General features: G+C 41.1%; 1 protein-coding gene across 2 annotated transcripts in view; it reads left to right on the plus strand.

The window, feature by feature from the left end:
* The window catches only part of UBAC2 (UBA domain containing 2), a 163,659-nt gene that overhangs the window by 117,420 nt on the left and 18,494 nt on the right, over positions 1-27,745 (plus strand). For both annotated transcript variants that reach the window (XM_084621083.1, XM_084621084.1), the window contains exon 7: positions 8,562-8,807. In XM_084621083.1, coding sequence (XP_084477209.1) covers positions 8,562-8,807 — 246 coding nt within the window. The remainder of the gene's footprint in view (positions 1-8,561; positions 8,808-27,745) is intronic.

Here is a 27,745-nt window from a genome sequence, read left to right on the forward strand (position 1 = left end):
TCAGAAAAGAATCCCAAATTTACTATTTTTAAAGAGATCATGATTTTTAGCCAGTCTCATGATTTTTGAATGCTTGAGGTTGGCAATATTGTATATGTTACTTTAAGCATGAGAGTAGTTCTAGTGAAGTCAGAAGATCTACTCTCACTTGTTTAAAGTTATGTACATGCTTATGTATTTTTCTAAATGGGAACGGCTATTTTTAAGCCGTAAAGAGCGATTTATGTGATCTTCATCCTCTGAAGGTATTGCCTCGGAGAGATTTAGAGCAGTGAACTTGTCACTTAGCATTTTGAACACAAACAGAGGAGTGGAAGGGATGGGTGAAACCAATGTATGAAATAATAGAGTGTGAGAGGAGGAAGCAACTCAAAGGTCAGGGAAATGAAAAAATAAATGAGGGGAGTGTTGGGGGAAGTGGAATAACCAAATGGGAAGTACATCAGGGAGAAATGTATAGAATAATAAGTCATGGAAAAAGTTGAGGGAGTCAGGTCTGGGGAAGGAAAGGCATCACACCTTAAAAAACACACACGTTTTGTTACAGTGCCAGCCTCTTGTTGGTTTTTCTGTTTTATACATTATAAACATTTTATATATGAAAGATATCTGTCTACTTGAGAGAGGAAAGTCAACAAAGAGAGTGAGAGTGTTAGAGTTGGAAGTCAGCATTGGAAGACTAAAGGATAAAAGGGAAAATAAGGCAGATGACAACAGATACAGTCTCACGTCCCAAGGAAACACCTTCTAGTCATCAAATATCTGTTGTAATTACATCAAAACAAAAATGAGGAGCCCACAGAAATGTGCATTTAGGAAAACCTGTGTTGAATAGACAACAAGATTTTATGTAAGGAAGGCTTGGCCAAGTGGTATGTGGATAGTGTGCTGTGCTGCCATAGAAGAAATCCAAATTAAACTACCACTTTTGGTCTCAAATTCAGGTTCCGAATGGATGAATGTGCTGTGGAGGCAGTACATTCAGCTCAGGGATTGCATTAGGTCTTTCAATAGTGACCCCACCAGACACTAAAGGAGTTACATTAATGGACTCCAAAGAGAATGGTCTCCAGAAGAGAACAAGCTCACGTGTCTGAGAAGTTAGTGGCTGCAATACGGGTGGGGTGAAAGGAAGGGACATGTGTTAGGAACAAAATAAATCCTAGCTGAGATACAGGCCAGTTATTAGATGGAGATGGTAAAATTGTTAATGATAATGCAGAAAAGGCAGGTGCATTCAGTAAATATTTCTGTTCTGTATTTGGGATGTAGCAGGATGAGGTACTCGTACCACATGAGGATGAAGTAATACTTTCCATTCCATTAGACTAGGGAGGATGTTAAACAACGTTTGCAAGGGATATACATTTTTAAATCAGCAGGCTCAAGATAACTTGAAACCAAGGTACTAAAAGAGTTGGCTGAGGGGACCTCTGGCCTGCTGATATTAATTTTTAATAAATCTTTGAATACCAGTAAAATTCCAGAAGATTGGAAAAGTGCTAATGTTGTGCTGATATTCAAAAAGGGCAGAAGGATGATCAAGGTGTAACTATAGGTCAATTATCTTGACATGAATTCCAGGAAAAATAATGGAAAAGATGATACACGATTCATTTGATAAAAATTAAAGGATAGGAATATAATTAATGCTAGTCAGCTGGTCATGTCAAACAAACCTGATTTCATTCTTTGAGATTACAAATTTGATAAAGGCAACTGCATAGATGTAATACACTTTCACTTTTGTCAGGCCTTTGACTTAGTACCACACAACATTCAGCTTAAAATGTTATTGTTATACAATATTAATAAAGCACATGTTAAGTGGATTAAGGACTGGCTAACTGATAGATCTCAGAAAGTAGTTGTCAATGGGGAATCATTAAATCTGAGGGTTTCTTTATGGGGATCCACGGATTGGTATTAGGCTTGATGCTATTCAACATTTTGATCAATAAATATAAAATCACTGCTGATAAATTTAGCGGCTGATACAAAGATTGGCAGAGTGGTAAATAATGATGAGACAGGCAGTCACATGGAGTGGTTTGGATTGCTTGGTAATCTCAGCCCATTCAAACAAAATGCCTCTTAATATAGCTAAATGCGAAGTCATACATCTAGGAACAAGGAATGCAGGTCATACTTAGAGAATTGGGGACTATATCCTGGAAAGCAGTGACTCTGAAAAGGATTTAGGGGGTCAGAGTGGAAAAACATGGCATGATGCTGTAGCAAAAAGGGTTAACGCAATACTTGGATCTATAAAAGGGGGAGCAGTGAGTAGTAGGGGGGGTGATTTTTACCTCTGTATACAACATTGACGAGACAGATACTGGAATACTGTAACTAGTTCTGGTGTCCACATTTTTAAAAGAATATTTAACAAAAGAGACACAAAAATGGTCTGAGGGCTGCCATACAATCACAGATTTAAAAAGCTCAATCAGTTTAGTTTATCAAAAAGAAGACTGTGAAGTGACTTGATTATGATGTATAAGTAGGACCTGGTATTTTTTCCTCATGAAGATAAAGGGCTCTTTAACCTAATGGCTGGAGGTTAAATCCAGACAAATTCAGATTAGTAATAAGGCACACATTTTTAACACTGAGTGTGATTAATCACTGGAACAAAATACCAAGCAAAGTGGTAGATTATCTATCTCTTGACGTCTTCAAATCGAGACTGGATGCCTTTTTGAAAGAGATGCTTTAGTCACACACAAGTTACTGTTGTAATTCTGGTCTGTGTTATACAGGAAGTCATAGTACATAATTAAATGTTCCCTTCTGGCCTTAAAATCTTTGAATCTATGTGAACGCGGATCCATTAAACAGAAAAACTCTCCATGAGCAGAACTTCGCACACTGGTCTATCCATTGCTTATTTCCCTTAGTTTTCCTTTTTTAATGGATTTCAGATAAAGCTAGTTAAATTGTAAACATTTCACTTAGTAAAATAACACAGAAATGTGTCTGTCACGTAGAGTGTTGTCTTAGAGCTTCTGTGTTTGTTTTACCAAATGTAAAAAAAACCACATCTGCTTCCCTTTTCTTAAAGGTCTAATGTTTTGGGAGGGCGGGGGCATTAGGAGGTAGCTAACTTTGTGTGTATGCGTGTGGGGGGGTGGATTTAGAAAGAATTTATGTTAAGGACTAGCAGAAAGACATAAAGTTAAGAAATTGTAAAAGATAATAAATAATTAAAGATCCTTTCAGAGTAAGGGCCCCACATCTTCAATGTGCCAAATATTTTGCAACATGGTGAGTGTCCTGTCAGCATGCTGTAGAAGTGGGTTCTAAAATTGTGTTGGAAAATGTTGTAAGTTATGATGTTCAAGCTACCAGAAAAATATCAACCCAGATAAATTTTACTTTGGCAGATCAAAATCCCAAATGTTTTATGTTCCTACTGTTTTTTGTTTTGTTTTAGCAACTGCCAACAAGTACTTTCACAGTGATTTTGCTTTTTAAAGTTTTTAAACTTCTGAATACTTGTTGCTATGTGGGCAATAGCCTTTCAACAATGAGACAACTATTGTTTAAGGTCAGATACATACAGTTTGATCACTGAATGGTCTGTAATTAACATAATTTACTAGTAAATTAGTAGACCTGAACCACTAGAGATTCTCAAAAAGTCAGTAACAAAAATAAAATCTTGTTTTACAAAAAGAAAAGTAACTCAAAATTTCTATACCTATACTTTTTCAAGTCTTGTTTTTAACATGATACAAACCAAGCTCTGCATGTGAATTAGCTGAAGAGGAAGTTCTTTGGAAATATGTGACATTAAAATGTGGGCGTGACATTAAACCAAGCTGCATCACAAGATATATTCACTGTACATAATTCCACTCTTGAAGAGTTTATTGGAAATATGCAAATAATCTCTTCCTCAAAAGATTAGACTTCATGAAAATATTTTAGAATGAAGTGAGTGATGTGTTAAAAGGTACGCACACGTCCAGCTAATAGCTTTATAACTGCAGTAGTAAATCATGAAGGATCTGAAGTGACACTAACGAAAAAATTAACAAATATGGAAGTGGTAGGATGAATTAAAACTGTGTACATTTAAACAGTGTTTTTCACAATTGAATGGATTCGTCCATGCATTTATGCTTTTTGAGACATTTTAATGTCCTGCAGATCAACTATGCAGGCTCACTGTGCTGCAGAGAACTCTTCCTTCAAATTTTATAGTTGCCAGGTAGTATACTTTGGACACAGGAGGAAGGATGACCCAGTTGTGGGGGCACTATCCTGGGACGTAGACTTTCTGTATGACTTTGGGCAAGTCACTTAGCCTCTCTGTGCCTGAGTACCCCATCTGGAAATCGGGGGAGGGAGGAAGATGGGAACTGCCAGGATAAAAACCACCTATTGAAACATCATGAAAATGACACTCAATGGCCAAGCTAGTCACAGGTTATACACACACACACACACACACACACACATATTTTGGACACGGAAGCGGTATATACCACTCTTTTTCCACTAGGTCCCTCACCTACTAGTCTTCTCTCTCACACTGTACTTTTTGTTCTGTAGTTTAGTATAGAGCTTACATTATGGTAATAACCATTTACTATAAAAATTATATAAGTTTATATAAATTTTGTCAGGATAGTTATTTCTAACCCTCTTTAGTGCACTCTAGCCCTTCTGGGACAAAAACATTTAAGGTACTGAAACTCTACATGCTGCCCCTTGGTTGTGTGCTGTTAGTGACTCAGAGCTATGATTGTATCTGAAATTGGCATGGAGATTGTTCTGTTTGTGGTTAAAACACCATTAGTCATACTGCAGGATTTGTCAAGCCTGATATAGATTTTCCTTTAACTGTCATCACTTGCTTTGTTTTTTGTTCTTGTGGCGGATGGTAACGTTGTGCTGTTACCTACTGAGCTCATTTGAGTTATAGCTTGTTTTGAAAATCAATGGTTTTTAAAAAATGGACAGATGAGTGCTCAATAGTTTCTACTAGTTGTTCTGGATAGTAAAGAAAAATGTTGAGCGGGTACTCATATTATGGTGCTGATAGCCATAGACTAGTTTCTAACTGACAATCGCAAGTTTCTGGTGTAGGTTTAGTTCCCTTATAATAGATTTTTAGTAGAGATGTGGGACATAGTTGAGAGGAAATAAAAAAGCTCCCATTCCCATGCCCAACCTTGGTCTAGGTTTGGAAGCCAATCAAAACCTTTCTTTGAATACGGGGAACTTCATTTCAGTTCAGCCTAGATATGAGTCCACAGTGTAACGCTGCTGCAAAAAAAGCAAACATCATTCTGGGCTGTATTAGCAGGAGTGTTGTAAGCAAGACACAAGAAGTCATTCTTCCACTCTTCTCTGTGCTGATTAAACCTCAACTGGAATATTGTGTCCAGTTCTGGGTGCCACATTTCAGGAAAGATGTGAACAAATTGGAGAAAGTCCAGAGAAGAGCAACAAAAATGATTAAAGGTCTAGAAAACATGATCTGTGAGGGAAGATTGAAAAAATTGGGTTTGTTTAGTCTGGAGTAGAGAAGACTGAGAGGGGACATGACAACACTTTTCAAGTACATAAAAAGTTGTTACAAGGAAGAGGGAGAAAAATTGTTGTTCTTAACCTCTGAGGATAGGACACGAAGCAATGGGCTTAAATTGCAGCAAGGGCAGTTTAGACTGAACATTAGGAAAAACTTCCTGTCAGAGAGTTAAGCACTGGAATAAATTACCTAGTGAGGTTGTGGAATCTCCATCATTTGGGATTTTTAAGAGCTGGTTGGAAAAACACATGTCAGGGATGGTCTAGATAATACTTAGTCCTGCCTTGAGTGCAGGGGACTGGCCTAGATGACCTCTCGTGGTCCCTTCCAGTTCTGTGATTCCTTCGGGAACACAGGATATGGGATTTCTGTGGGTATCCATTGAACAGGGGCTAGATACACTTAGACTGCGTAAGTGGTGATCAGGCTGGTTTTGTTAAGGAGCTAGCAGGTACAGGTAAGACTCCCTCGCTCTGCAGGCAGATGGTAACAAGATGACACACTGCCCTTGGTGCCCTGCGAAGCATTACAGTCATTTCAGCATTTGTGACATCACAAATGTCAGTGTTTGTGACATGCCTTTCTGATCTGTTATGCCACAAGCAATAAACTGTGATAGCGCTGTGTGACATAGACAGAAAGAGACCAGTGATGGCACAAGAGAACTGTAAACATGATCATCACAACAAGGATTTGCAAGGATTATAACCACCCCACATTCATTCAATATTTACTTGCTTGTACACTACTAACCTCTGTATGGAATGTAGAATTTATTGCTGCAAGTAAAGGAAAAAGTACATGTGAATCAACTTTGATCCATTTTTCTGATTACATAAATGTCTATTGTTCATCCTTTGAGAATGAGAATTTCATTGAGAATGCACTAGAAAAAAAGACAAAAGGTGGAGAAAAGGGAGGTGGTATTCTCGGGGGAAGGGTGGTCCTTGAACACTGTACCACAGTTTACAAGGTTTGGACCACCACTCAAATCATACTCACAGCACTTGAGTTCAGATATAAAACATAAGGAAATATATTTAAGAAAAAATAGAGATTCAAATAAAAAGCAGTGAGAGAGATGGGAACAAAAGATTATATGTAAAACAACATACCACAATGCATATTCTAAAGCCTAAATTTAACTAAGAAGTTATCCTCCAGTCTAAATAAGTTTATCTCACCCAAACTTCTCTCCAGTGTCCTCCACCAAGCTTGGGTAGAGATCATTTTTTCATAAAGCAAACTGTGCATTTACTTCCTAGATGAAGAATACCAGGATGTCTCTTTGCTCCTCCAAATATACCAGAATAGACCTTTGATGTTCACCTGAAGATTAACTGTTTATTTCTTCCTGTTGGATTTTTTCTGAAGTCTCCACCATCTCTTCATTAGCATTTATCTTAGAATGCTAGCAGACTCCTTTTGTAGGACACACTGCACAGTGCTCCCCCCTCCCCCCGGAAGATAAGTGTCTCCCATAACCTGCCTAGAAGAATTTGTCTCAAGACAGACTACTTTTGAGTGACCTGTTTTTAACTGTGACCTAGAAAACATAAACTTTTATATACATAATTCTTCACATATTCTCCATACATACATCTCACAATGATTATGATGACCAGTGACTTTCATTAGAGACCTTACATGACATTCTTTTGGTGAACCCTCGGAATCTCTGTACTCCTCTACACCCAAGTTCCCTCTGCCAGTTGGCATCCAGAGGTTCTTGGGTCATGCGGACACTAAGACTCTCTGAAGGAATGTGGCCCCTTCTGTTGAGTCATCTTAGCTGCAGGGGCTAAAGCTCTGTAATGGAATTCAAGGTGGCTATTATGATGATTTATGCTGTGGGTGGCTCCAGTTAGTGCTAAGTGGGATGTAAGCAGCTAGGACAGAGAGGTAGCCTTGGAGAAAACCATAAAAACAGCCATTCTTATAGATGAAACATAGGGTGATGTTTCATGTTGTTTTTGGGGTAGCAATAAAGCAAAATTCCAGAGAGGAGGTAAATGTGGACCCTGTAGGCTGTGCACTTTGTTGAAAGTGGGATAGGGACTTGGCCCATTAACAGGGTATTACAGAAGGAATCTCATAGGAAGAGGAAGTTTCTCATTAGACTCATTAACCTCTCTAGTGCTGCCATTTAAAAAATTAATAGGATTTTGATGAACTTTAAAAAAAATTGTTAGAAAAATTGCTAGATTTAATTATTTTAAAGTAACAGTCTGTGTACTCTGAAAGAGGTAACAATTTAGTTATGTAACCTATGAAATCCCCCCTATTAAAGCTTAAACTTGACTATATCTGTTCTTCTCTATGTGGGGGTGAGGGGCATGGAGTTAAGCAGAAATGCCACCCACCTGTCTCAACGGGTTGGGGAACTTGATGGAGTCAGCGGTGAAAGGGAGGGAGAGAGACTCTGGGAGGCACTAGGTAGCTCCTCTTTCTCTCCCCCTTTTGGAGGCTCTGGCACTCGTTGGTCAGCAGGGGGAAGGAGGAATGCTGATTGGCTCACATTCCCCAGCTCCAGGGATTTAACGTGGTGCATAGGGCATGGGGTACTGTTGGGTGTTTTTTAAAGCAAGTGCCCAAAATCTTCACAATACTGTGTTATCAAGGTCCTATCTCCCCACATCCACTTTAGGGCCAGCCAGGATCATTTGCTTTACCAGAGATCAAAAGCTTTAGCTATTTGAATTTTGCCTATAGCAAGTCACTGAGCTGGTATTTGTCTTTACCCCTAAAACAAAGAAATAAGAAATACACTTGAGTCACAAGTAATGCAATCTGCAGACTTTTTAAAATAATAGTTGGTGGTTGTAGTGGAAGTGTAGGTTGAAGAAATCCCACAGTGCTATATCCGTATTCTCTGAGACATGGATTCTCCACTGAAGACTCTGGCTAAATACACCAAATGAAATGTGACTTGAAAAAGTGAAAAAACAACATACCTCTGTCAGCCAGTTAAGACTTTGTGTTATAACAAAAAAAAAATTCATTTTGCTTTTGCTTTCAGATTTCTGGGATGTGCTACAGCAGTAGTGTGCTAAAAGTTCATCAGGTGCTTTGTGTTCCCAGCTGGCTGGCTAAGATATTTTCTTGGACTCTTGAACCAATATTCTCATCTGCAGAACCATCCAACGAGATTCAAGTAGGAATGGGAGCAACAGTGGACATCCAGAGACAGCAGAGAATGGAATTACTGGATCGTCAAATCATGATGTCTCAGTTTGCCCAGATGAGACGGCAAAGACAACAGCAGGTATAGATAAATTATTTGTAAGGTGTATGATTATGCTGAGTAATGGAAATATGGAGGGAAGGGGGTTTTGATTAATCATAATTTGTGGATCTAGTTTAGGAACAAGTATAGTCTTGTTTTTTAAAAAATTCCCTGTTGGAATTATGTAATTACTATTTCATAGACTTCTGTAATGTTAGCGAACATTTATGTAGGTTTTATATTATTAAAGTTCATTACAAGACGTGAAATATTTTCACAAAACAACTTAGGGGTAGGTAGGTGGCATTGCACTGTTTTACCACTAGCAAAATGAGCCTGAGATGTGAAGTGATTTATCAAAGCTCACAGTTGTGAGGTTATGCGGGGACTAGAACCCAGGACTTCAGGTTGCTTGATAGCCATTACCTCTGTGCTGCTACGCAGCAGCCATGTTGGACCTCTGTACATTGTCAATAGATGATCCTGCAGAGATAAAGACCACAGGAAGTAGTACCTCAGGAGGCTGTACTGACCGCTTCTTTCATGGCTCCGGATTGGTCCAGGCACCGTATTTAAGCCCAGAAGGAGTTCCAGGAAATGTCCATGGAAAAAGGTGGACTTCCCTGCCAGCCATAGCAATGGACCAGCCTCTCGGCTCACTCTCAGACTCCTGGCCCTGGCTGTGACCCTTGGCTCTGATTCCTGGTTCCTGACTACAGCTCTGACCTTTGGTGCTGTTCCTGGCCTCTGACCACTACTACTTGGACCAGTAGGCCTGGCTGACAAGGGTGTGTGACAGAGGCACAATTAAAACTCAGCATGTCCTGTTGTTCCAGGCCATGCTAGCAGTCAAAAAAGTTACCATCCTCTTCAGAGAGTTTGAAAATCTGCTCTGTAGTTAGGTGTTTTGCATGGGTAAATAGGAGGGATTACATCACCCGTATTGCACAAGGCTTGTTTCTTTATAAAAGCACAAAAAATTCTCGATCTCTAATTTTCCTATAGACGTCAACCACAGTGCTTTCCTGTTACTGCTTTTAGTGCTTACATTTTATTTGCCTATTAATTAGATTGTTAGTCTCTTTATTTTTCTCAGTTTTGATGGCGTGGACAAGGGCAGATGCTCACCTACTTGTCCATGTAAGACAGTAAAATAAAGCAGCTGGTGCCTCAAATTGCATTTCTCCTAGGCGGCATATATTGGCAGTCTAGTAATAAAGCCAGGTGAACATGTAGGATCCATATGAACCTCTGGTTTCTGTAACTTAACTACAAGCTACATGAGAATGAATAATTGTCTGTGTGAGAGCTGAATTGCATTTTATCCCTCTGAATTTTAGTACATTCAGCTGCTCTGTTATGTGTTGGGTGGTGCTAGTATGGAAAGGAAAGGAGGAGAAAGATCTGGCCTGAATGAACAAGATGCACTAATGTAAAAGGTTAAAACTAGTTGCTTTAAAAGTTTGGTTTGCATTAGGGTTGAAAACACTGATAGACTTCTCTTCTATCTACTACTGAATTTAATTTAGCCTAAAAGAGTCAATAGGATGACATCTGTCTGAAGATGTGGGGAAAACATGAGGGGTTTGGCCCTCCTGGCATTTCTGGGTATCGTTTTCAAGGAAGATAATTTATATGAGAGTGATCTTAGTATTTAAAAAGGAGAATAACAACTGAGCTGAGGGAATACTCTAAATAAAATGCTAGATAAAATCACAGCTTGGGTTGAAAAGGACTCCTGGGTAAGCTAGTCTTTCCCTTTGCAGAAATGTACTGCGGGGTTGTCCAGTACTGTGTGTTAACACTATATGAATTTTACCTAAGGCAATTTAGAACAGCTCTAGTGTCAGTCCCTCATTTACCTTCCTGGTAACATAATTCTATTCTTCATAGTTAGCTTCACTTTAATTTTATTAAATTATCTTGTTGTACAACCCCAACAGTTGCAAACTGTTTTCTCTACCCTGCCAGCAATCACTTGTAACATAGTGTTTATTGTAAAAACTAAACTAGGAACTGTTCAGTGCTCCAAAGTTAGTTGTTGTAAGAGAAACTAAACTGAAAGTGGCTGTTTGGCCACAAACAGGGGTAGCTAAACTTCTGGGAAATAAAAGGACCCAAATAATCAGGAGAATCTTAAAAAAGATTTTAAAAAATTAAAAAGAAATAGTAAATACATTCAAAATAGTAGGTGAAAAAATGTGTCCTTATTGTTTTGTCCTGTCCTTCTCCTAAGAACTGTTTTCTATTGTGGAAGGATGTACTGAATAATCCACCTCGTACCAAAAATAGTTTTTGAAAAAGTTTTTAATAAAACAAAAATAACCATATTTTAATAGCATATCTTAATTTTTCTTTGCCCTACACTTCCGCTACAACCACTGTTCCCATTACGAGGTTATTCATGCATTTCAGTCAAATAAGAAGGCAGTTAGCCTTTAGCTTACCACTTCATAATGCACATGACATGTTCACCAATACCCTACTCATATCCTTGAGCAGAGGTGAAAGTAAGCTGGTACGGCCCAGTACAGCGTACCGGTAAGAGCCGGTGTGCCGTACTGGGACCGGCTTTCCCAGAGGGCAATTTAAAGCCCTGGGGTAGCTGTGGCAGGGATTTAAAGGGCCCCGGAGCTTCAGCTGCTGCTACCGCCCCGGCCCTTTAAATCTCCACCTGAGCCCTGCCTCCAAAGCCCTGGGGTAGTGGTGGCAGGGCTCTGGCGGGGATTTAAAGGACCCTGGAGCTCCAGTCCCCACTACCGCCCCGGGCCTTTAAATCCCCACTGCCGCTACCCCAGGGCTCAGGGAGCAGGGCTCAGGTGGGGATTTAAAGGGCCCCGGAGCTCCAGCCGCCACTACCCCCCTGGGGCCCTTTAAATCCCCGCCTGAGCCCTGCTGCCCGAGCCCTGGGGTAGCGGCGGTGGGGCTCCAGAGTGGATTTAAAGGGCCGGGGCAGTAGCGGTGGCTGGAGCCCCGGGGCCCTTTAAATCCCCGACGGAGCCCAGCCGCCGCTACCCCAGGGCTCGGGCAGCAGGGCTCAGGCGGGGATTTAAAGGGCTCAGGGCTCCAGCAGCTGCTACCACAGCAGAGCCCCAGGCCCTTTAAAGCTCTGCCGGAGCCCAGAGCCCTGGGGTAGCGGTGGCAGCCAGGAGCCCCCAGGGCTCCTCAGTGATTTAAAGGGTCCGGGGCTCCTCTGCAGCAGCAGCAGCAGCTGGAGCCCTGCGCCCTTTAAATCGCCCCTGAGCCCCGGGGTTCCCACCGCCTCTGCAGCTGGTAGCTCGGGGGTGATTTAAAGGGTCCCGGGCTCCCAGCCGCCACTACCGCAGCTGGAGCCCTGGTCCTTTAAATCAAGATTTAAAGGGCCTGGGGACTTAAGGCTCCGTCTCTTCCGGTTGATGCCACGCCCCCTGCTCAGGACTCCGGCTTACTGGTGAGTCCTCTAACTTACTTTCACCCCTGTCCTTGAGTCCCTTATTGCTATATTAGTGAATGCCCAGCAAAGTCAGCGAAGGGAAGGCGATGGAGTTAATCTATCAAAACTTTAGAAAGGTCTGGTATGCAAAGCTAGTAACCAGTTTTTCTTAACTCATAGAATTTACTGGATGCCAGTCAAATCACCAAAAGCAGGGCTCAGAGATTCCAGTATGTGTTGAAGCAAAAATGAAAAATGGTCCAATTCATGATTGAATACCTGAATGTTTTAAAATTTGTGTTGAACCAAACTACATTCATCTGCAACAAAAAAAGCACACCGGTCCAATATTATTGACGGTTAACATTTGATAGATATGCCTGATCTGCTAAATATATATATAGCAATTTCACTCAATTTAATAAAATCGCTAGAAACAACGTATCTTGGGTGTTGTAATGATTCTTACTGTGTAATATAGTAACATCCTATTTAATAGAAAGATCTGATGGCTATATTCCTATATAATGTCTCTTTGAAAAAAAGCTTGTTGCTGTAATGATTGTTTCTGATATTTACATAGCAGTGATTTATAAACTTGTTAAAACTTCCTAAATAAATAGAAGATTGAGGTCTAACATTGTCCTCAGATTATGTTGTTACTGTTATGCAAACCCATTGCCTTCAATGAGTGTGTAATCTGAAGACAGTAATATTGCACAGGTGTAACTGAGTGTGTAATCTGAAGACTGTGAAGTTGCACAGGTGTAACTGGGTGTGTAATCTGAAGACAGTGGGGTTGCACAGGTGACCTGACAGTTAGAACCTAGATAATGAGTACTTGTGGCACCTTAGAGACTAACCAATTTATTTGAGCATAAGCTTTCGTGAGCTACAGCTCACTTCATCGGATGCATACTGTGGAAAGTATAGAAGATCTTTTTATACACACAAAGCATGAAAAAATTGGTGTTTACCACTACAAAAGGTTTTCTCTCCCCCCACCCCACTCTCCTGCTGGTAATAGCTTATCTAAAATGATCACTCTCCTTACAATGTGTATGATATCATGATCGCTTTTGTAGTGGTAAACACCCATTTTTTCATGCTTTGTGTGTATAAAAAGATCTTCTATACTTTCCACAGTATGCATCTGATGAAGTGAGCTGTAGCTCATGAAAGCTTATGCTCAAATAAATTGGTTAGTCTCTAAGGTGCCACAAGTACTCCTTTTCTTTTTGCGAATACAGACTAACATGGCTGTTACTCTGAAACCTAGATAATAATCTACTGGTGATATACAAACTATAAGAGAATCTGGTTCACTCTTCCTGAGCTGTATTGGCTCTGTAAGGTTGACAGTAGTAGAAGGTAGCAAATACATTTAAAAAAAGAATTAAAGTCAGCAAATATGGCTCTGAATACACACTGGGAGAATGCCAATTTGTGAGGTAGTCTAGAGCAAGCACATTGTTATGCTTCCCCCAAACCAACCCAAGAGGAAGATTGACTTCTGGACTCTCAATCCCCCTCCTGATTTCCCTGTTGCATCAGGAGTGAGTAAACTGTGACAGGTGTGACCTGTTGCAGCATATACACCCTTACATACCAGTATAGCTACATCACCAGGTGCATTGGGGAAGTGGAGTCAAGGTTCCATGCACTTCTTGACCCTACCTGCCCATTCCCACCTATTTGCCGAAGGTGGGGAACATAGGAGTTCTGAGTAGCCAATTTTCCTCTGCATGCAGGAAGGTATGGTGCACCAGCTCAAGGGAGTAAGGAGTTGCCTTATGCTCTTTCCCTTACCCCAGCAAACAGGACAAGCTGTGATCTATCCCTAAGAAGGTACCATTTTTATAATCACTTTTCATAGCAAATCTGTACTTCAGTTCTCTAGAAGAAATACAGAAACTGTTGCAATGAGCCTAGCAAGTTGAGACAATCCAACACAATAAGACTGCAATTTAGGTGGGAGAAGAGGTTCAACTTTAAATCCCAAAATTTAGGAGGAGATTTAAGGGGGAGTTTTAATTCACCTTTCTTCTTTAAGTTTGAATACCTCAAAGAATAATAAGAAAGACTTGACCAAAGCAAAATTAGCAAACAACAGGATAATGCAGTAGTCTGAAGAGTAAGTCCCAAAGGGGCTACAATAAAATAATTCTGAAGAAAAAATAAGAGAAGAGAGAGAGAAACTGAAAAATAGAGTGGAAGAACTGAAAAAAAGAGAACATCACAGTGGAAGAGACTGGAAAAAAAAGTATTCAGCTGCTGGCAAATACGTTTGATTACTCTCTACTACCCCAAAAATTAGGAGTGTAAAAGATTTTCTCAACTCCTTATTCTTTCCTTCTGTGTTGTTCAATGGTTTGTTAAAGCAGGATTTTCTTGGAGCACTTTCTATGAAAACAGTTAGGTTCATTGGCATTTAGTCTTTGAAAAATTTCCATTTCCTTTTCCATTCTCTCTAGCTGTTGTGCCCCAAACCCAGGGTAACATGGAGTGTAGTGGAATAACTCATAGAACTTCTGTACTCTTGGACACACAAACATTTGGAGGAGTAGAATGAATCCACAGTAGGGTTTGAACTTAGATCATCCAGATTGCTACCTGATGTACCTCCTTTTGAATTATGGTATAAATTGTTACTGATAGATTGATACTGGTATCTGCATATAATAGTCTGGAGACTTGAGCTGCATTTCTTTAAAAATTGTAGTTGTTATGGTAGTTAAATGATTGGTCTTGTCTTGGTTGCTGGTTACTATGGCTACTGTGCTTAAACAACTTATGTTTGTTATGTCAATTGCTAGCTATTTCTTTTCTATACAATTACCACAGCATTGTTATGTCAATTGCTATTTCTTTTCTATACAATTACCACAGCATTTTCTGTTTGTTTTTTCACGCTGGCTGTTGGTGAACTTGCTCCATAGATGAAGAATTCTTTAGCTATTAATATAAATTTTATGTTGTGTATATAGTCACACTCTTGAAAATAAATAAAATTTACTAGCCTACAAGTTCTCTTATTGACACATGCTACAGGTGTATCGGAGTGGGGCTCATTGGGACAGTCCTCTCTCCTGGGCAGTCTGGGCCTTGTACTCCCCATCACAGCTCTCCCCCCCACCCCATGTGTTCTTTTCCCTTATCTAAGTGTCTCTTTGTCCTCATCCCCAGTCTTTCTTCTTTGGATCCTTCTTCTCCCCAGCTACTCTGTGGCTCACATTCTCTTTTCCTTTATCTCCTTTCCCTGCGTGTCCTCCTCCTGCCACAAAGTCACTCTGCAGAACCAGCAAGCAGGGGAAGTTCTTTTAGGTCCATTGGCTGGTGCCTTCCGGAGCTTTAGGATTGCAGGGGTGGCTGCTTCTACTTCTCTAACTCTTCAGCCTCTACCCTCCTTATATTCAAGGTAGGGGTCTGGGATTTTAAGGGCCCCTCCTGCGGCTGCTCCGTCTTCTTGCTTTGTTTTCCCTCCCTTTGCCAGGTCTCCTCCACCCTCATATCTTCCATTTTCCAGCCCCTTGAGGTTCCTCTTGCTGGGTACCAGGCTCAAGTGAAAGCATTGGTTGGAAGAGGGGAGGAGCTACCGCATCCGTACATCAGCCTCTGAACAGAGACTGGATATGATTTTCATTTCCCACTGAAAAATGTGCAGGCAGACAGGTGGCTGAGCTACAAATAGCTGGATGAAGAGCTTCTGCCTTGCAACCAGCCACTGGTGACACTGTTTCTGAACACAGAAATAGGCACATAAGATGTAGCAAAGAGGTAGAAAACGGCAAAATGGAGGCCCAAAGCTTGCAGGGAGCAGCTGGAGACTGGTTTTTCAGCACACAGTGCAGCATGTTGAGGTTCAAGCGCAACTTGGTCGAAACCAGGTTTATTATTTCCCCTCCTTAACCCTTTTCTGTCTTCACTTTTTCACATTACTATGGACAAGACCGCCATCCTTCCTGCCATTCAGACCTGCATGCCTTAGCATGTCTTCTGTCTCTCCTTCCAGTACATTCATATGTTAACAGATCTTGTGCTTTCTTCTCTACAAATTTTCTGAAGTCTGATCCCAGCAGCTAATAACTTCTTCACACCTCATTTATAATCCTTCTTGGTTCTTGTAATCTCATCCTCTCTGATACCCATCTTGCTTTAATTCAGTCATTCCAAAAGCCTGATGCAAAGATTGTCTTGCTTGCATGTGATTTCCTCTTCAAATTCTTCTACTGATTCTCACTTTGCCTCCTGTATTAAATTTAAACTTTCTCATTCTCTCCCTGCACAGTAACACTCCATGCCTCATTTAATTGATTTTATCATTCCCTGATGTGCTCTTCACTCACCCAGCCTCTTGGCCTTTTTCATAGAATCATAGAATATCAGGGTTGGAAGGGACCTCAGGAGGTCATCTAGTCCAACCCCCTGCTCAAAGCAGGACCAATCCCCAATTAAATCATCCCCGCCAGGGCTTTGTCAAGCCTGACCTTAAAAATATCTAAGGAAGGAGATTCCACCACCTTCCTAGGTAACGCATTCCAGTGTTTCACCACCCTCCTAGTGAAAAAGTTTTTCCTAATATCCAACCTAAACCTCCCCCACTGCAACTTGAGACCATTACTCCTTGTTCTGTCATCTGGTAGCACTGAGAACAGTCTAGATCCATCCTCTTTGGAACCCCCTTTCAGGTAGTTGAAAGCAGCTATCAAATCCCCCCTCATTCTTCTCTTCCGCAGACTAAACATCCCCAGTTCCCTCAGCCTCTCCTCATAAGTCACGTGTTCCAGAACCCTAATCATTTTTGTTGCCCTCCGCTGGACTCTTTCCAATTTTTCCACATCCTTCTTGTAGTGTGGGGCCCGAAACTGGACGCAGTACTCCAGATGAGGCCTCACCAATGTCGAATAGAGGGGAATGATCATGTCCCTTGATTTGCTGGCAATGCCCCTACTTATACAGCCCAAAATGCCATTGGCCTTCTTGGCAACAAGGGCACGCTGTTGACTCATATCCAGCTTCTCGTCCACTGTAACCCCTAGGTCCTTTTCTGCAGAACTGCTGCCGAGCCATTCGGTCCCTAGTCTGTAGCGGTGCATTGGATTCTTCCGTCCTAAGTGCAGGACTCTGCACTTGTCCTTGTTGAACCTCATCAGATTTTTTTTGGCCCAATCCTCCAATTTGTCCAGGTCCCTCTGTATCCTATCCCTACCCTCCAGTGTATCTACCTCTCCTCCCAGTTTAGTGTCATCTGCAAACTTGCTGAGGGTGCAATCCACACCATCTTCCAGATCATTTATGAAGATATTGACAAAACTGGCCCCAGGACCGACCCTTAGAGCACTCCACTTGATACTGGCTGCCAACTAGACATGGAGCCATTGATCACTACCCGTTGAGCCCGACAATCTAGCCAGCTTTCTATCCACCTTATAGTCCATTCATCCAGCCCATACTTCTTTAACTTGCTGGCAAGAATACTGTGGGAGACAGTGTCAAAAGCTTTACTAAAGTCAAGGAACAATACGTCCACTGCTTTCCCTTCATCCACAGAGCCAGTTATCTCGTCATAGAAGGCAATTAGATTAGTCAAGCATTACTGGCCCTTGGTGAATCCATGCTGACTGTTCCTGATCACTTTCCTCTCCTTTAAGTGCTTCAGAATTGATTCCTTGAGGACCTGCTCCATGATTTTTCCAGGGACTGAGGTGAGGCTGACTGGCCTGTAGTTCCCAGGATCCTCCTCCTTCCCTTTTTTAAAGATGGGCACTACATTAGCCTTTTTCCAGTCATCCGGGACTTCCCCTGATCGCCATGAGTTTTCAAAATAATGGCCAATGGCCCTGCAATCATATCTGCCAACTCCTGTAGCACTCTTGGATGCAGCGCATCCAGCCCCATGGACTTGTGCACATCCAGCTTTTGTAAATAGTCCCGAACCACTTCTTTCTCCACGGAAGGCTGGCCACCTCCTCCCCATGCTGTGCTGCCCAGTGCAGCAGTCTGGGAGCTGACCTTGTTTGTGAAGACTGAGGCAAAAAAAGCATCGTGTACATTAGCTTTTTCCACATCCTCTGTCACTAGGTTGCCTCCCTCATTCAGTAAGGGGCCCACACTTTGGTGTCTTTCCCTCAGTAGGAGCGGGAACTGCAAATCTGTCATCCTCAAGAATGAAGCTCATGAGAGCAGGAGACAAGTCTTTCTCAGCTACAGGGCCAAGACTGTGGAACTACCTCCCAGAGGGGAAGAGTGACTGCATTTCTGTCTACTTTCAGAGAGAAATGCAAAACTCACTACTTAGGCCTGCCTTTCCTACAGCAACAATAACTGAAAAGATGATAGTCAAATGCATGCACCAGCTACCACCAGGGGAATCTAGAGCACATGAAGGATTTATTCTATTTTGTGCAAATAAAACACTTGGGTGCCTCCAATCTGAGCGTGAAATAAAATCTTAAATACTGTAGCTCACAACCACCCTGGGTCGGGGGCATGCACTCATTCTTTTAACCCTTTTCATATGCTATCATTGCATTGAGTACTGTAACATATAGGGCTTTAGGAGCAAACTGTAAAGAATTCTAATAACTGTAATTAATATCAATTTGTGTGGCCAGTGGTGCTGCCTCCTTACTTATCCAGCTGGATAAAAATTTATTCTCTGACCTCTCTTTTTAGCAAAAGTTTTTTCCAAAAAGGGGCTTGCTACTCAAAGCTTGCCAAGTATAACAACTCTTTGGATGCTACCGAGATTGGCTTCTTTTGTGCTTGCTTCTAAAATGCACCATTTTAAATAGAAATGTTCCAAAAGTAGATAACTCAGTTTTACTCAGGTATTCTTACCTGTTTGTTCAAATGTGTCCAAGTCCATAGATGTAGTCGAGAAGTATGTCCCCACTTTTCTGATTGCAATTTACTGACATGTTTCCATAAATTTAAAAATTTAGGCTCTTAATTCATTAAAATATTATTCTAAACCTTATTCATGGAAACTGACAAACCCATAAGTATAGAAGCACTAGTGGGTACTACTATAGTACATAGAAAATATTCTAAATTAGTAGCCGGTTGTCACAATTACCAGGATTACTGCACCTCTACCTCTCCTGGTTTCTCTACATATGTCTAGGTTACCAGGTGTCTAGCCATCTACCACATGGGGCTCCTGGTAGGTGTAAGACTCCACTAGACACCCAAAAACCTCTGTGGTCTGGATGGCACAATCTGATCCCTTAACTCACAAACCAGTTCTCTCTCACTGCTTTGGGGAGAGTGTCTTCAAATCTTGCTCAGTCTTTGATATGCTCTTGCAGGACCCAAATAACTTTTTAGCTGTTTATAACCCTTTGATCTGTTAGCTTCCAGCATTGGCTAAACAAGGCTTGCAACTTTGCTGGAGATAGAATGTAGAATCCTCAAATCTAACAGTTTTCCCCGTTGCCTTTCAAGTGTGTTGTGGGATGTTCCTATCTGGGATCCACTGTCTTCCATTCCAGGTGACAGCCCCCATTGAATTAAAGCAATATAGGCATATAATAAACATTACACTAACCCTAATATAGCTATACAGTCTATCTCAATAACTAGGTCACATACAATATTCACAAAATTATTATATAGTAGCTCCTCATATGCCATACCAATCACTTCTTACTTTCAACAAATTGCAGGGCTTTGCCTCACGATGTTTATGGGTGATAATTGGATTTAATTTATGGCTAGGTTTTTATGGTCATTCTTTTGCTAAGTGTTTAAACCTTTCCATCATCAGATTTATTTAGGAATGTGTATTTTCTGCCTTGTACAGTGCTGTGTTTGCTGCTCATTTGTTTTAGTAGATATGTATAGGTTCCCAGCGCTTAATAAGTTAATATCTGGAATTTAGATTCGATAGAATAGTTAAGTTTGCCTTTTCCTTTTTATAGAAATATAGTTAGAGGAATCAAGAACTTCAGCATCAAATCATGCTGTAACTATCTTTCTAAAGCTGTTACCCCTGCAATTATGTTTGCAGTTAATAAGCTTTTTATACAGGATACGGATATTATCTGTATTTTTCTATTTCCTGTAACTTATTTAGTTTGTATTTTTCTGGAAAACGTGTCAGATTTGACATATAAAATTCAGTAATAGCACTGGTTTAAGAAGCACAGTGTAGGCAAGTGTTATGCACGCTTTCCTAGACAGCTCTCTTAATTCTGACCTGCAACCCCCTGGCTATTCTGCTTGTGTGCCTCTCTTGAGAAGAGACTGCCATTCATGTCAGATTTTGCGGTGGCTTTCTGACCAACCAGGATGAGACTGCAAAGTTTATTTCCATCTGTAGCTTAAGACAGAATTTGAATCCAGGTTTCCAGAGCTGAAAGGCTAATGCACTCATTCACGGAATCATTTACTGGCCCTGTATATGCACACAGCAGTTGTACACGTTTATTGCAATGTATTTTGTACTTTGTTTTTACATTTTCATTGGTAGTGTCTTACAAAATGTACTCCTCAAAGCACAATTGTAGAATCTACTTTTTTAGATTCTTCTTGGTCTTTATTTCTGTTAAAAGAACAGGTTTTGTATACAGGAAGTGAGTAGAGGTGAGTTTAAGTATCTAACCACCAACCTTCAACAACATGTAGCATCAGTCAACATCCTGACTGCCTCACGTTTCAGGATTCAGACCAGGGCACAGCCCAGAGACACATCTAGCAGCACTAAAAGATGACCTCCTTATGACCACAGACACAGGTAAAATCTCCCTGTGCATACTGCTGCATCTGTCTGCAGCCTTTGACACGCTAGTCCACAAGATGCTGCTGATGCATCTGGCTGACGTAGCAGAAGTAGATGGCCCAGCACTACAGTTACTCAAATCATTTGTCTCCAGCAGAATTCAGAGAGTGGTGGTCGGCAATTCCTCCTCCTCCTCCTCTTTAAAGGCCCTTACCTGCAGGGTCCCCCAAGGATCCATACTATCACCTCTTCTCTTCAATATACATGAGGCCACCGGGGCAGAGAATGAAATGCTGTGGTCGCAGCTGCCAACAGGATGGGCACTCAACTATGTCTCATTCTCAACTGATGCAACCATTGCCATGGCTACGATGTCAGAATGCATACAGGAAATCAGCTCTTTGGCACAGAAGAGCTGGCTCCGACTGTACCCTGGCAAAACCCAAATGATGCTGGTTGTAAAGAGAAATGCTTTTAAGAGATAGCCAAGATATTGTCTCCCTCATTTGTCAAAGTGGTGCCGTGCCTCAAAGTCCTGTTTGACTGCACACTGAGCTTGGATGACTGGGAAGCAGCAGTTCCCCAAAATGCCTTTTTTCACCTCCAACTTGCTAGGAAAAGTCATCCCTTCTTCCTGGACAAGGACCTGGCCACAGTGGTCCATGCATTTGTCACCGCTGATCTGGATTACTGTAACTCACCATTTGAGTGTGAAGATGATGGACAGACTCCAAAGGTGCTGCAGAATGTGGCTGCCTACCTTCTCCATGGCTTAGGCCACTGTGAGAATATCAGGTCCATGCTCAAATCCCTTCACTGGCTCCCAGCCAATTTAAAGGCCTTGGTCCTAAGTTTCAAAGTAATCAATGGATCAAACCCCAGCTACATCAAAGACCGAATGTCAACCTATGAATCTATGTGACAGTTGCATTCGTCTGGTGCAACACCAATTCATAACCCAGGATGAAGCATGTGAGCACTAGAGACAAAGCATTCTTATTCAAAGGGATATGGCTATGTAATGAACTTCCAGAGGAGATCAGGCAAATTCAGTCTGACCATTTTTAGGAATTACTGCAAAACTTTCCTGTTTCAAAAAGTATTTTAACATAAGAATGACAATCACATCAGTGACACTTCCTTGTACTCTAAACCTCTACAGGCTTAAAGTACAAAAAAATCAAAACCAAGATCCTACCCCAAGCAAAGTTTTGACCCTGAAATGGGAGAAGTGCCAGAGACTCCATGAAGTTCACCAGAAACTTTTTGCTATTGTTATTCATGGAAGGTACTCAGATACCATGGTGGGTGGCAGTATAAAATTTTTAGCTCGAGTTAATGACACTATTTTTACATCTGTCTTAAAACAAGAAATATTAAAACTTTCACTCTATAGCAAAGCCTATAGTCTCTTTTTTTTCCCCACCCGGGATTATTACCCTCTCCTTGAATGAGGTAGTAGTAAAATTCAAAATTTGTATGAAGTTTTATCAGAAAGGAAATATTTGAGACATTACTTTTAGCACATTAGAGGCCTTAATTTAAAAAGAAAAAACTTACATAAAACCAGTGGGACAATCAGAATATCTGGCCCTGCACAAAATATCTCCTATTGTGTAGATTATGAGTACTGGGCAGATTGTGTGTTATTTAAAAAATGAAATGCAAAAGCTGTTTCCTTTTTTCCATCTCTCACTATGTGGTTACGTCTTTAGAAAAGGTGTAGAGGTCAGATATTAGGAGGTGTTTCCTGTTTGTGCAAACAGATGGCAAGTTGGCATTAACTCAGGCACATGCATTGCCTTATCAAAATATCTGAGTGCTTACAGAGCTTTCAAGAAAACTTCTAAAACACATTTTCTTTCTCTATCTAAGTGAATAGGATTGACAGATGTTTAATTGCTATTTAGTTGACAATTAGTAGCTGCCCAAAATATAACTTTTTTTATTTTGCAAACACTGAGTAAAATGCACTTTTGTGCTTTTTTTGTTGTGTGTCTGATCTGAGTAACTAGGTTCATTACTATAAATTACTCTACCTGAGTCTATACAAAAAGGAGTGTATGTCTTTTATGTGCTATGTGCATTGTCTTGTATACCGCAGAAAGATGAGATACCAGGAAAGTGGTTTAACTAGTTCACAACTTGATTAAGTAACATATCTGGGAACTATACAGCAATGACTTGTCCTGTGCAGACCATCCTTCATTTGTAACCTGTACCACCTTGCGGAGAGATGCTGTGAGCCCCTCATCCCATTAATATGCTCCCAGAACTGTTGCTGGGACCCCACCACTCTCCTGTGACAATCGAGAGGGTTGTCTCCTTGCCGTTCCAGCCATTTGGAGCCCCAAACCCATTCCCCACCTTCTCTAGGAGATGCCTTTTCCTAATCTGCTTCCAATTCCGGTTTATCAGGGAACAGGTCCCCCAATTGAAAGAGTACCTGCACTGGGCACCTGCCAAGTTGTGATAAAATAAATTTCACAACCTGATATATCCACTGGGTCCCTGGGGTGCTGAGAGAAAGGAAAAAACCAACCCACACTGCCCAGGTCAATCTGGCAGTGAGAAAAAAATTCCTTCCCAGCCCCCAAAGGGTAACTAGCACGATGCTCACAGCAAGGCCCCCAAACCCGCCCCTATTCTAATCCCAGTGGGCAGAAGGAGGAGCTTTCATTCCTAGTGAGGAATGGTGCCCTGGGCATGAAGAAGGGTTCATAAGACCTCCCCTTGTTTGTGGAGCCGTTAGACTTTTGCTGCATCTCTCTATCCAACCAATCAGCCAAGGAGCTCCCCTCCTCAAACCTGTGAGGAGGCTGAGTGCCATGAGCAGGGTGTGTGCATTCCTTAAAGTGTCCAAGCGTTTACTTTCCCCTGCTGGCCTAGACAAAACCTCTCCCAGCTACGAGACTGTGGTGGGGAAGGCACTGTCAGCAACTTGATCATTTCTGCCCTAACATTGATTTTTTAATGGTAATGCAACTTAATTGTCTTCTCTGCTGTGGCCTAAGAAGCAAGCTCTTACTTTAAAACAGTTTCTAAATAATGCAGGTCAACCCTAAGAGAGAGGGGGTGGCTCCTGACATGGGGAATAGACCTTCTACAGCTCCTCTCTTCATAGCATCCAATTCTAGGAACCAGTGTTTGAAAGCTGATGGTGACATCCTGCCTACTCACTGTGACAAACTTTCTGCTGCTTTGAGACCCAGATTGGAAAAAAAGCCATCCCACGACTCTTGGAGGAATAGGGTGCACAAGTAGGGAGGTCAAAGGGAAAGTTTCCTTCCTTCCAGTAATTCTTTCATGACTTCCATCCACTGATAAAGTAGAGCACTAAAACCGGAGCTAAGAAAAGAGGCACAAGCTGGTAGTCCCATCTCCCCCGTAGAAAACACGAGCAGCAGCCGCTTTCGAGAACCATGAATGGGGAAAGGCAGGGGGAGATTTCACATACATCTTCCTAGGGACAGTCTTGAGATCACCATTGTCCAAGATACCTGGAGATCTCAAAAAGTTGTTGGGATTGACTCTGGGTGTGAGCGGTGTGGCACGGTTAGAATTGCCTGGTCTGAAACCTCTTACGTTCTCCCTTATTTATCATTAAATTTGAATTTAGTTCACATAATAAACAGCCAATTCACAAGCTCTGCTTGGATGTCACCAGACAGCTTGGAACAGATGTCACTGTCAATGAGAGTGGCGGAGAGGCCAATTGCAAATCTGCAATGAAATATGCTCCTTTTGCATAGAAATTATGTGCTAATAATAGATGACCCTTTAAAAGATGAGATGCTCCATTCAGTCAGGTCAGTCGACCATAGTGCAGATATTCCTCTGAAGTGTACCTGGATATTTGCATATTAAGTATGTTAGGGAACATAAAATACACTGCAATTTAACATTTGCCATAAAACTGTGTATGAATGCAGGGGGAGGGTCTGAAAATGATTTCCTGTAAGGCAAGGCTTGGCAGTAGTCTTTTTTTTTTTCCTCCCCTTTTTGTCTATTTTTAAAAACTGGCATATGTGGGATTACTTGACTTCATGATGATTTTTCCATCCTACCTGCTCTGGGGCTGGATTTAGTTAAATTCTCAGCTTTTTATATCGTGCTAAACCTTAAACACTTTCCAGATTTGCCTGATCGTATTATTGCTGCATTTATGATATTCCCTATAATTAATAAAGAATACTGGGGTAATGGCACCTAGATCCAAAGGCCAGTGAAATGATTTAAAGGCAATTTAAAGCTGTGAAAAATTACTTATCTGATCTGATGTAGGTATTTCTAGGAAATGTGTCACTGTGGTATCTGCTTGAATCTGTTCTTACTACATTATCTGCATCCGTAGTTTAGTAAGATGTCTGTTGCTAAAGTGATGCTCTAAATAGTTAGTACAGAAACTGCTTTTTTAAAGATTGAAAACACTTTGTTTTTGTGTGTTGCGGGTGCCAAAGAGAAGGCTCATTTCTGAGAGATAGGGTGTCTCTTTGCAGTGTCAGTTGACAAATAACATGAACTTATGAAGATTTTGTAGACCAAATAGAATAAATAAGTAATTAACGATGCTATAGGTTCAGTTGGAAAGGCAGCTACACTTATTTCAGTTGTCAGATAGACCAGTACATTTATAAATTAGCACATTTTTTGACTGTCTGAAGCCTTATGATTTCCAATTCATAGAATAAAAATGTCGTAACATAGACAACCTTCTTCAATACATCAATTTTTCTTGGAATACATTGTTAAATACACCAATGTCTTTTTGTCCCTTGATCGTTTAAAGGAAATAAATACAAGCAAAACTGCATTAATGCAACATTCTGGTTAGATTTTAAGTTAATTGCCCCAGCCCAACGAAGCTTAAAGGAAAAAGCAGAGCTGAAAAAAAAATAACTCTTTTTTTAAGAGGAAGGTCTTCTGAGAAAGAGTTCTAGGCCCAAAATAGAGCAGCTGCAGGAAGGAAGCCCAGATCCCATACAAACTGAAAGGAAGAAGGACTCCTTTCCACAATAGTGAGAGAGAAGAGGGAGGGAGACACGGGGAGTGAGGGTGAACAAGCTGCCTTATAGACACACAAGCATCAGGAAAAAACACATAAAACAGAGAGATTGTAAAGGAACAGATGTTTTTTTTCATGGGCAGTGGTTCTAATATTACCCATAATCTGTCAAAAAAAACTTTGGTGATACATCACTGTTACCTCTGGGCAATTATGTAAATAACACTTGACGTTACTGTATGTATTCGTTATACTGTAAAAAGTAAGCCCCTTACCATTCTTTTTCTGTGGTTTGGTTACATTTACATTTTAAATTAAATTTCTATTTTTGTAACACACTTTGTACAAAATGCATTTACTTTGGAACAATGCCAAAATGTGAAACATGATATTTAATAGAGTAAATCTAGGCAAGGAGGAGAATCTTTTCAAAGTCATTTCAACTGTATTAGATTCATACAGGCACTTAGATAGTACAGTGATGGCTGTAGAAAACTTTTACATGGCAACTGTATCATAGACATTCTCAGTAGGCCTTATCCTGAGTTTACCTCTGTGATTTTGTTGGTGCCCTGAGAAATCCGCTCATTGCCTCCTCCTTAATCTCCTGCATTTTTTGCCTTTCCCATCTGTCATAAATATAAAGGGAAGGGTAAACCCCTTTGAAATCCCTCCTGGCCAGGGGAAAGCTCCTCTCACCTGTAAAGGGTTAAGAAGCTAAAGGTAACCTCGCTGGCACCTGACCAAAATGACCAATGAGGAGACAAGATACTTTCAAAAGCTGGGAGGAGGGAGAGAAACAAAGGGTCTGTGTGTCTGTCTATATTCTGTCTTGGCTGGGGATAGACCAGGAATGGAGTCTTAGAACTTTTAGTAAGTAATCTAGCTAGGTATGTGTTAGATTATGATTTCTTTAAATGGCTGAGAAAAGAACTGTGCTGAATAGAATAACTATTTCTGTCTGTGTATCTTTTTTGTAACTTAAGGTTTTGCCTAGAGGGGTTCTCTATGTTTTGAATCTAATTATCCTGTAAGGTATCTACCATCCTGATTTTACAGGGGGGATTTCTTTATTTCTATTTACTTCTATTTTTATTAAAAGTCTTCTTGTAAGAAAACTGAATGCTTTTTCATTGTTCTCAGATCCAAGGGTTTGGGTCTGTGGTCACCTATGCAAATTGGTGAGGCTTTTTATCCAACATTTCCCAGGAAAGGGGGGGTGCAAGTGTTGGGAGGATTGTTCATTGTTCTTAAGATCCAAGGGTCTGGGTCTGTAGTCACCTAGGCAAATTGGTGAGGCTTTTTACCAAACCTTGTCCAGGAAGTGGGGTGCAAGGTTTTGGGAAGTATTTTGGGGGGAAAGACGCATCCAAACAGCCCTTCCCCAGTAACCAGTATTAGTTTGGTGGTGGTAGCGGCCAATCCAAGGACAAAGGGTGGAATATTTTGTACCTTGGGGAAGTTTTGACCTAAGCTGGTAAAGATAAGCTTAGGAGGTTTTTCATGCAGGTCCCCACATCGGTACCCTAGAGTTCAGAGTGGGGGAGGAACCTTGACAGAAAACTTTTACATGGCAACTGTATCATAGACATTCTCAGTAGGCTTTATCCTGAGTTTACTTCTGTGATTTTGTTGGTGCCCTGAGAAATCCACTCATTGCCTCCTCCTTAATCTCCTGCATTTTTTGCCTTTCCCATCTGTGATGATCTATGTTTCAGCCACTATCCTTCTGCCCAAGGAGAACTAGACTTCAGAGTTATCGATTCCAACCTTTAATCGGTGAGCAGAGCTGCTGTTAAGTAATACAAAGTGCTCACACATCTTGACGTTATGGGCTT

Source organism: Lepidochelys olivacea (genome assembly GCF_965140295.1).
Source record: "Lepidochelys olivacea isolate rLepOli2 genome assembly, chromosome: 1".
Taxonomy (NCBI): Eukaryota; Metazoa; Chordata; order Testudines; family Cheloniidae; genus Lepidochelys; species Lepidochelys olivacea.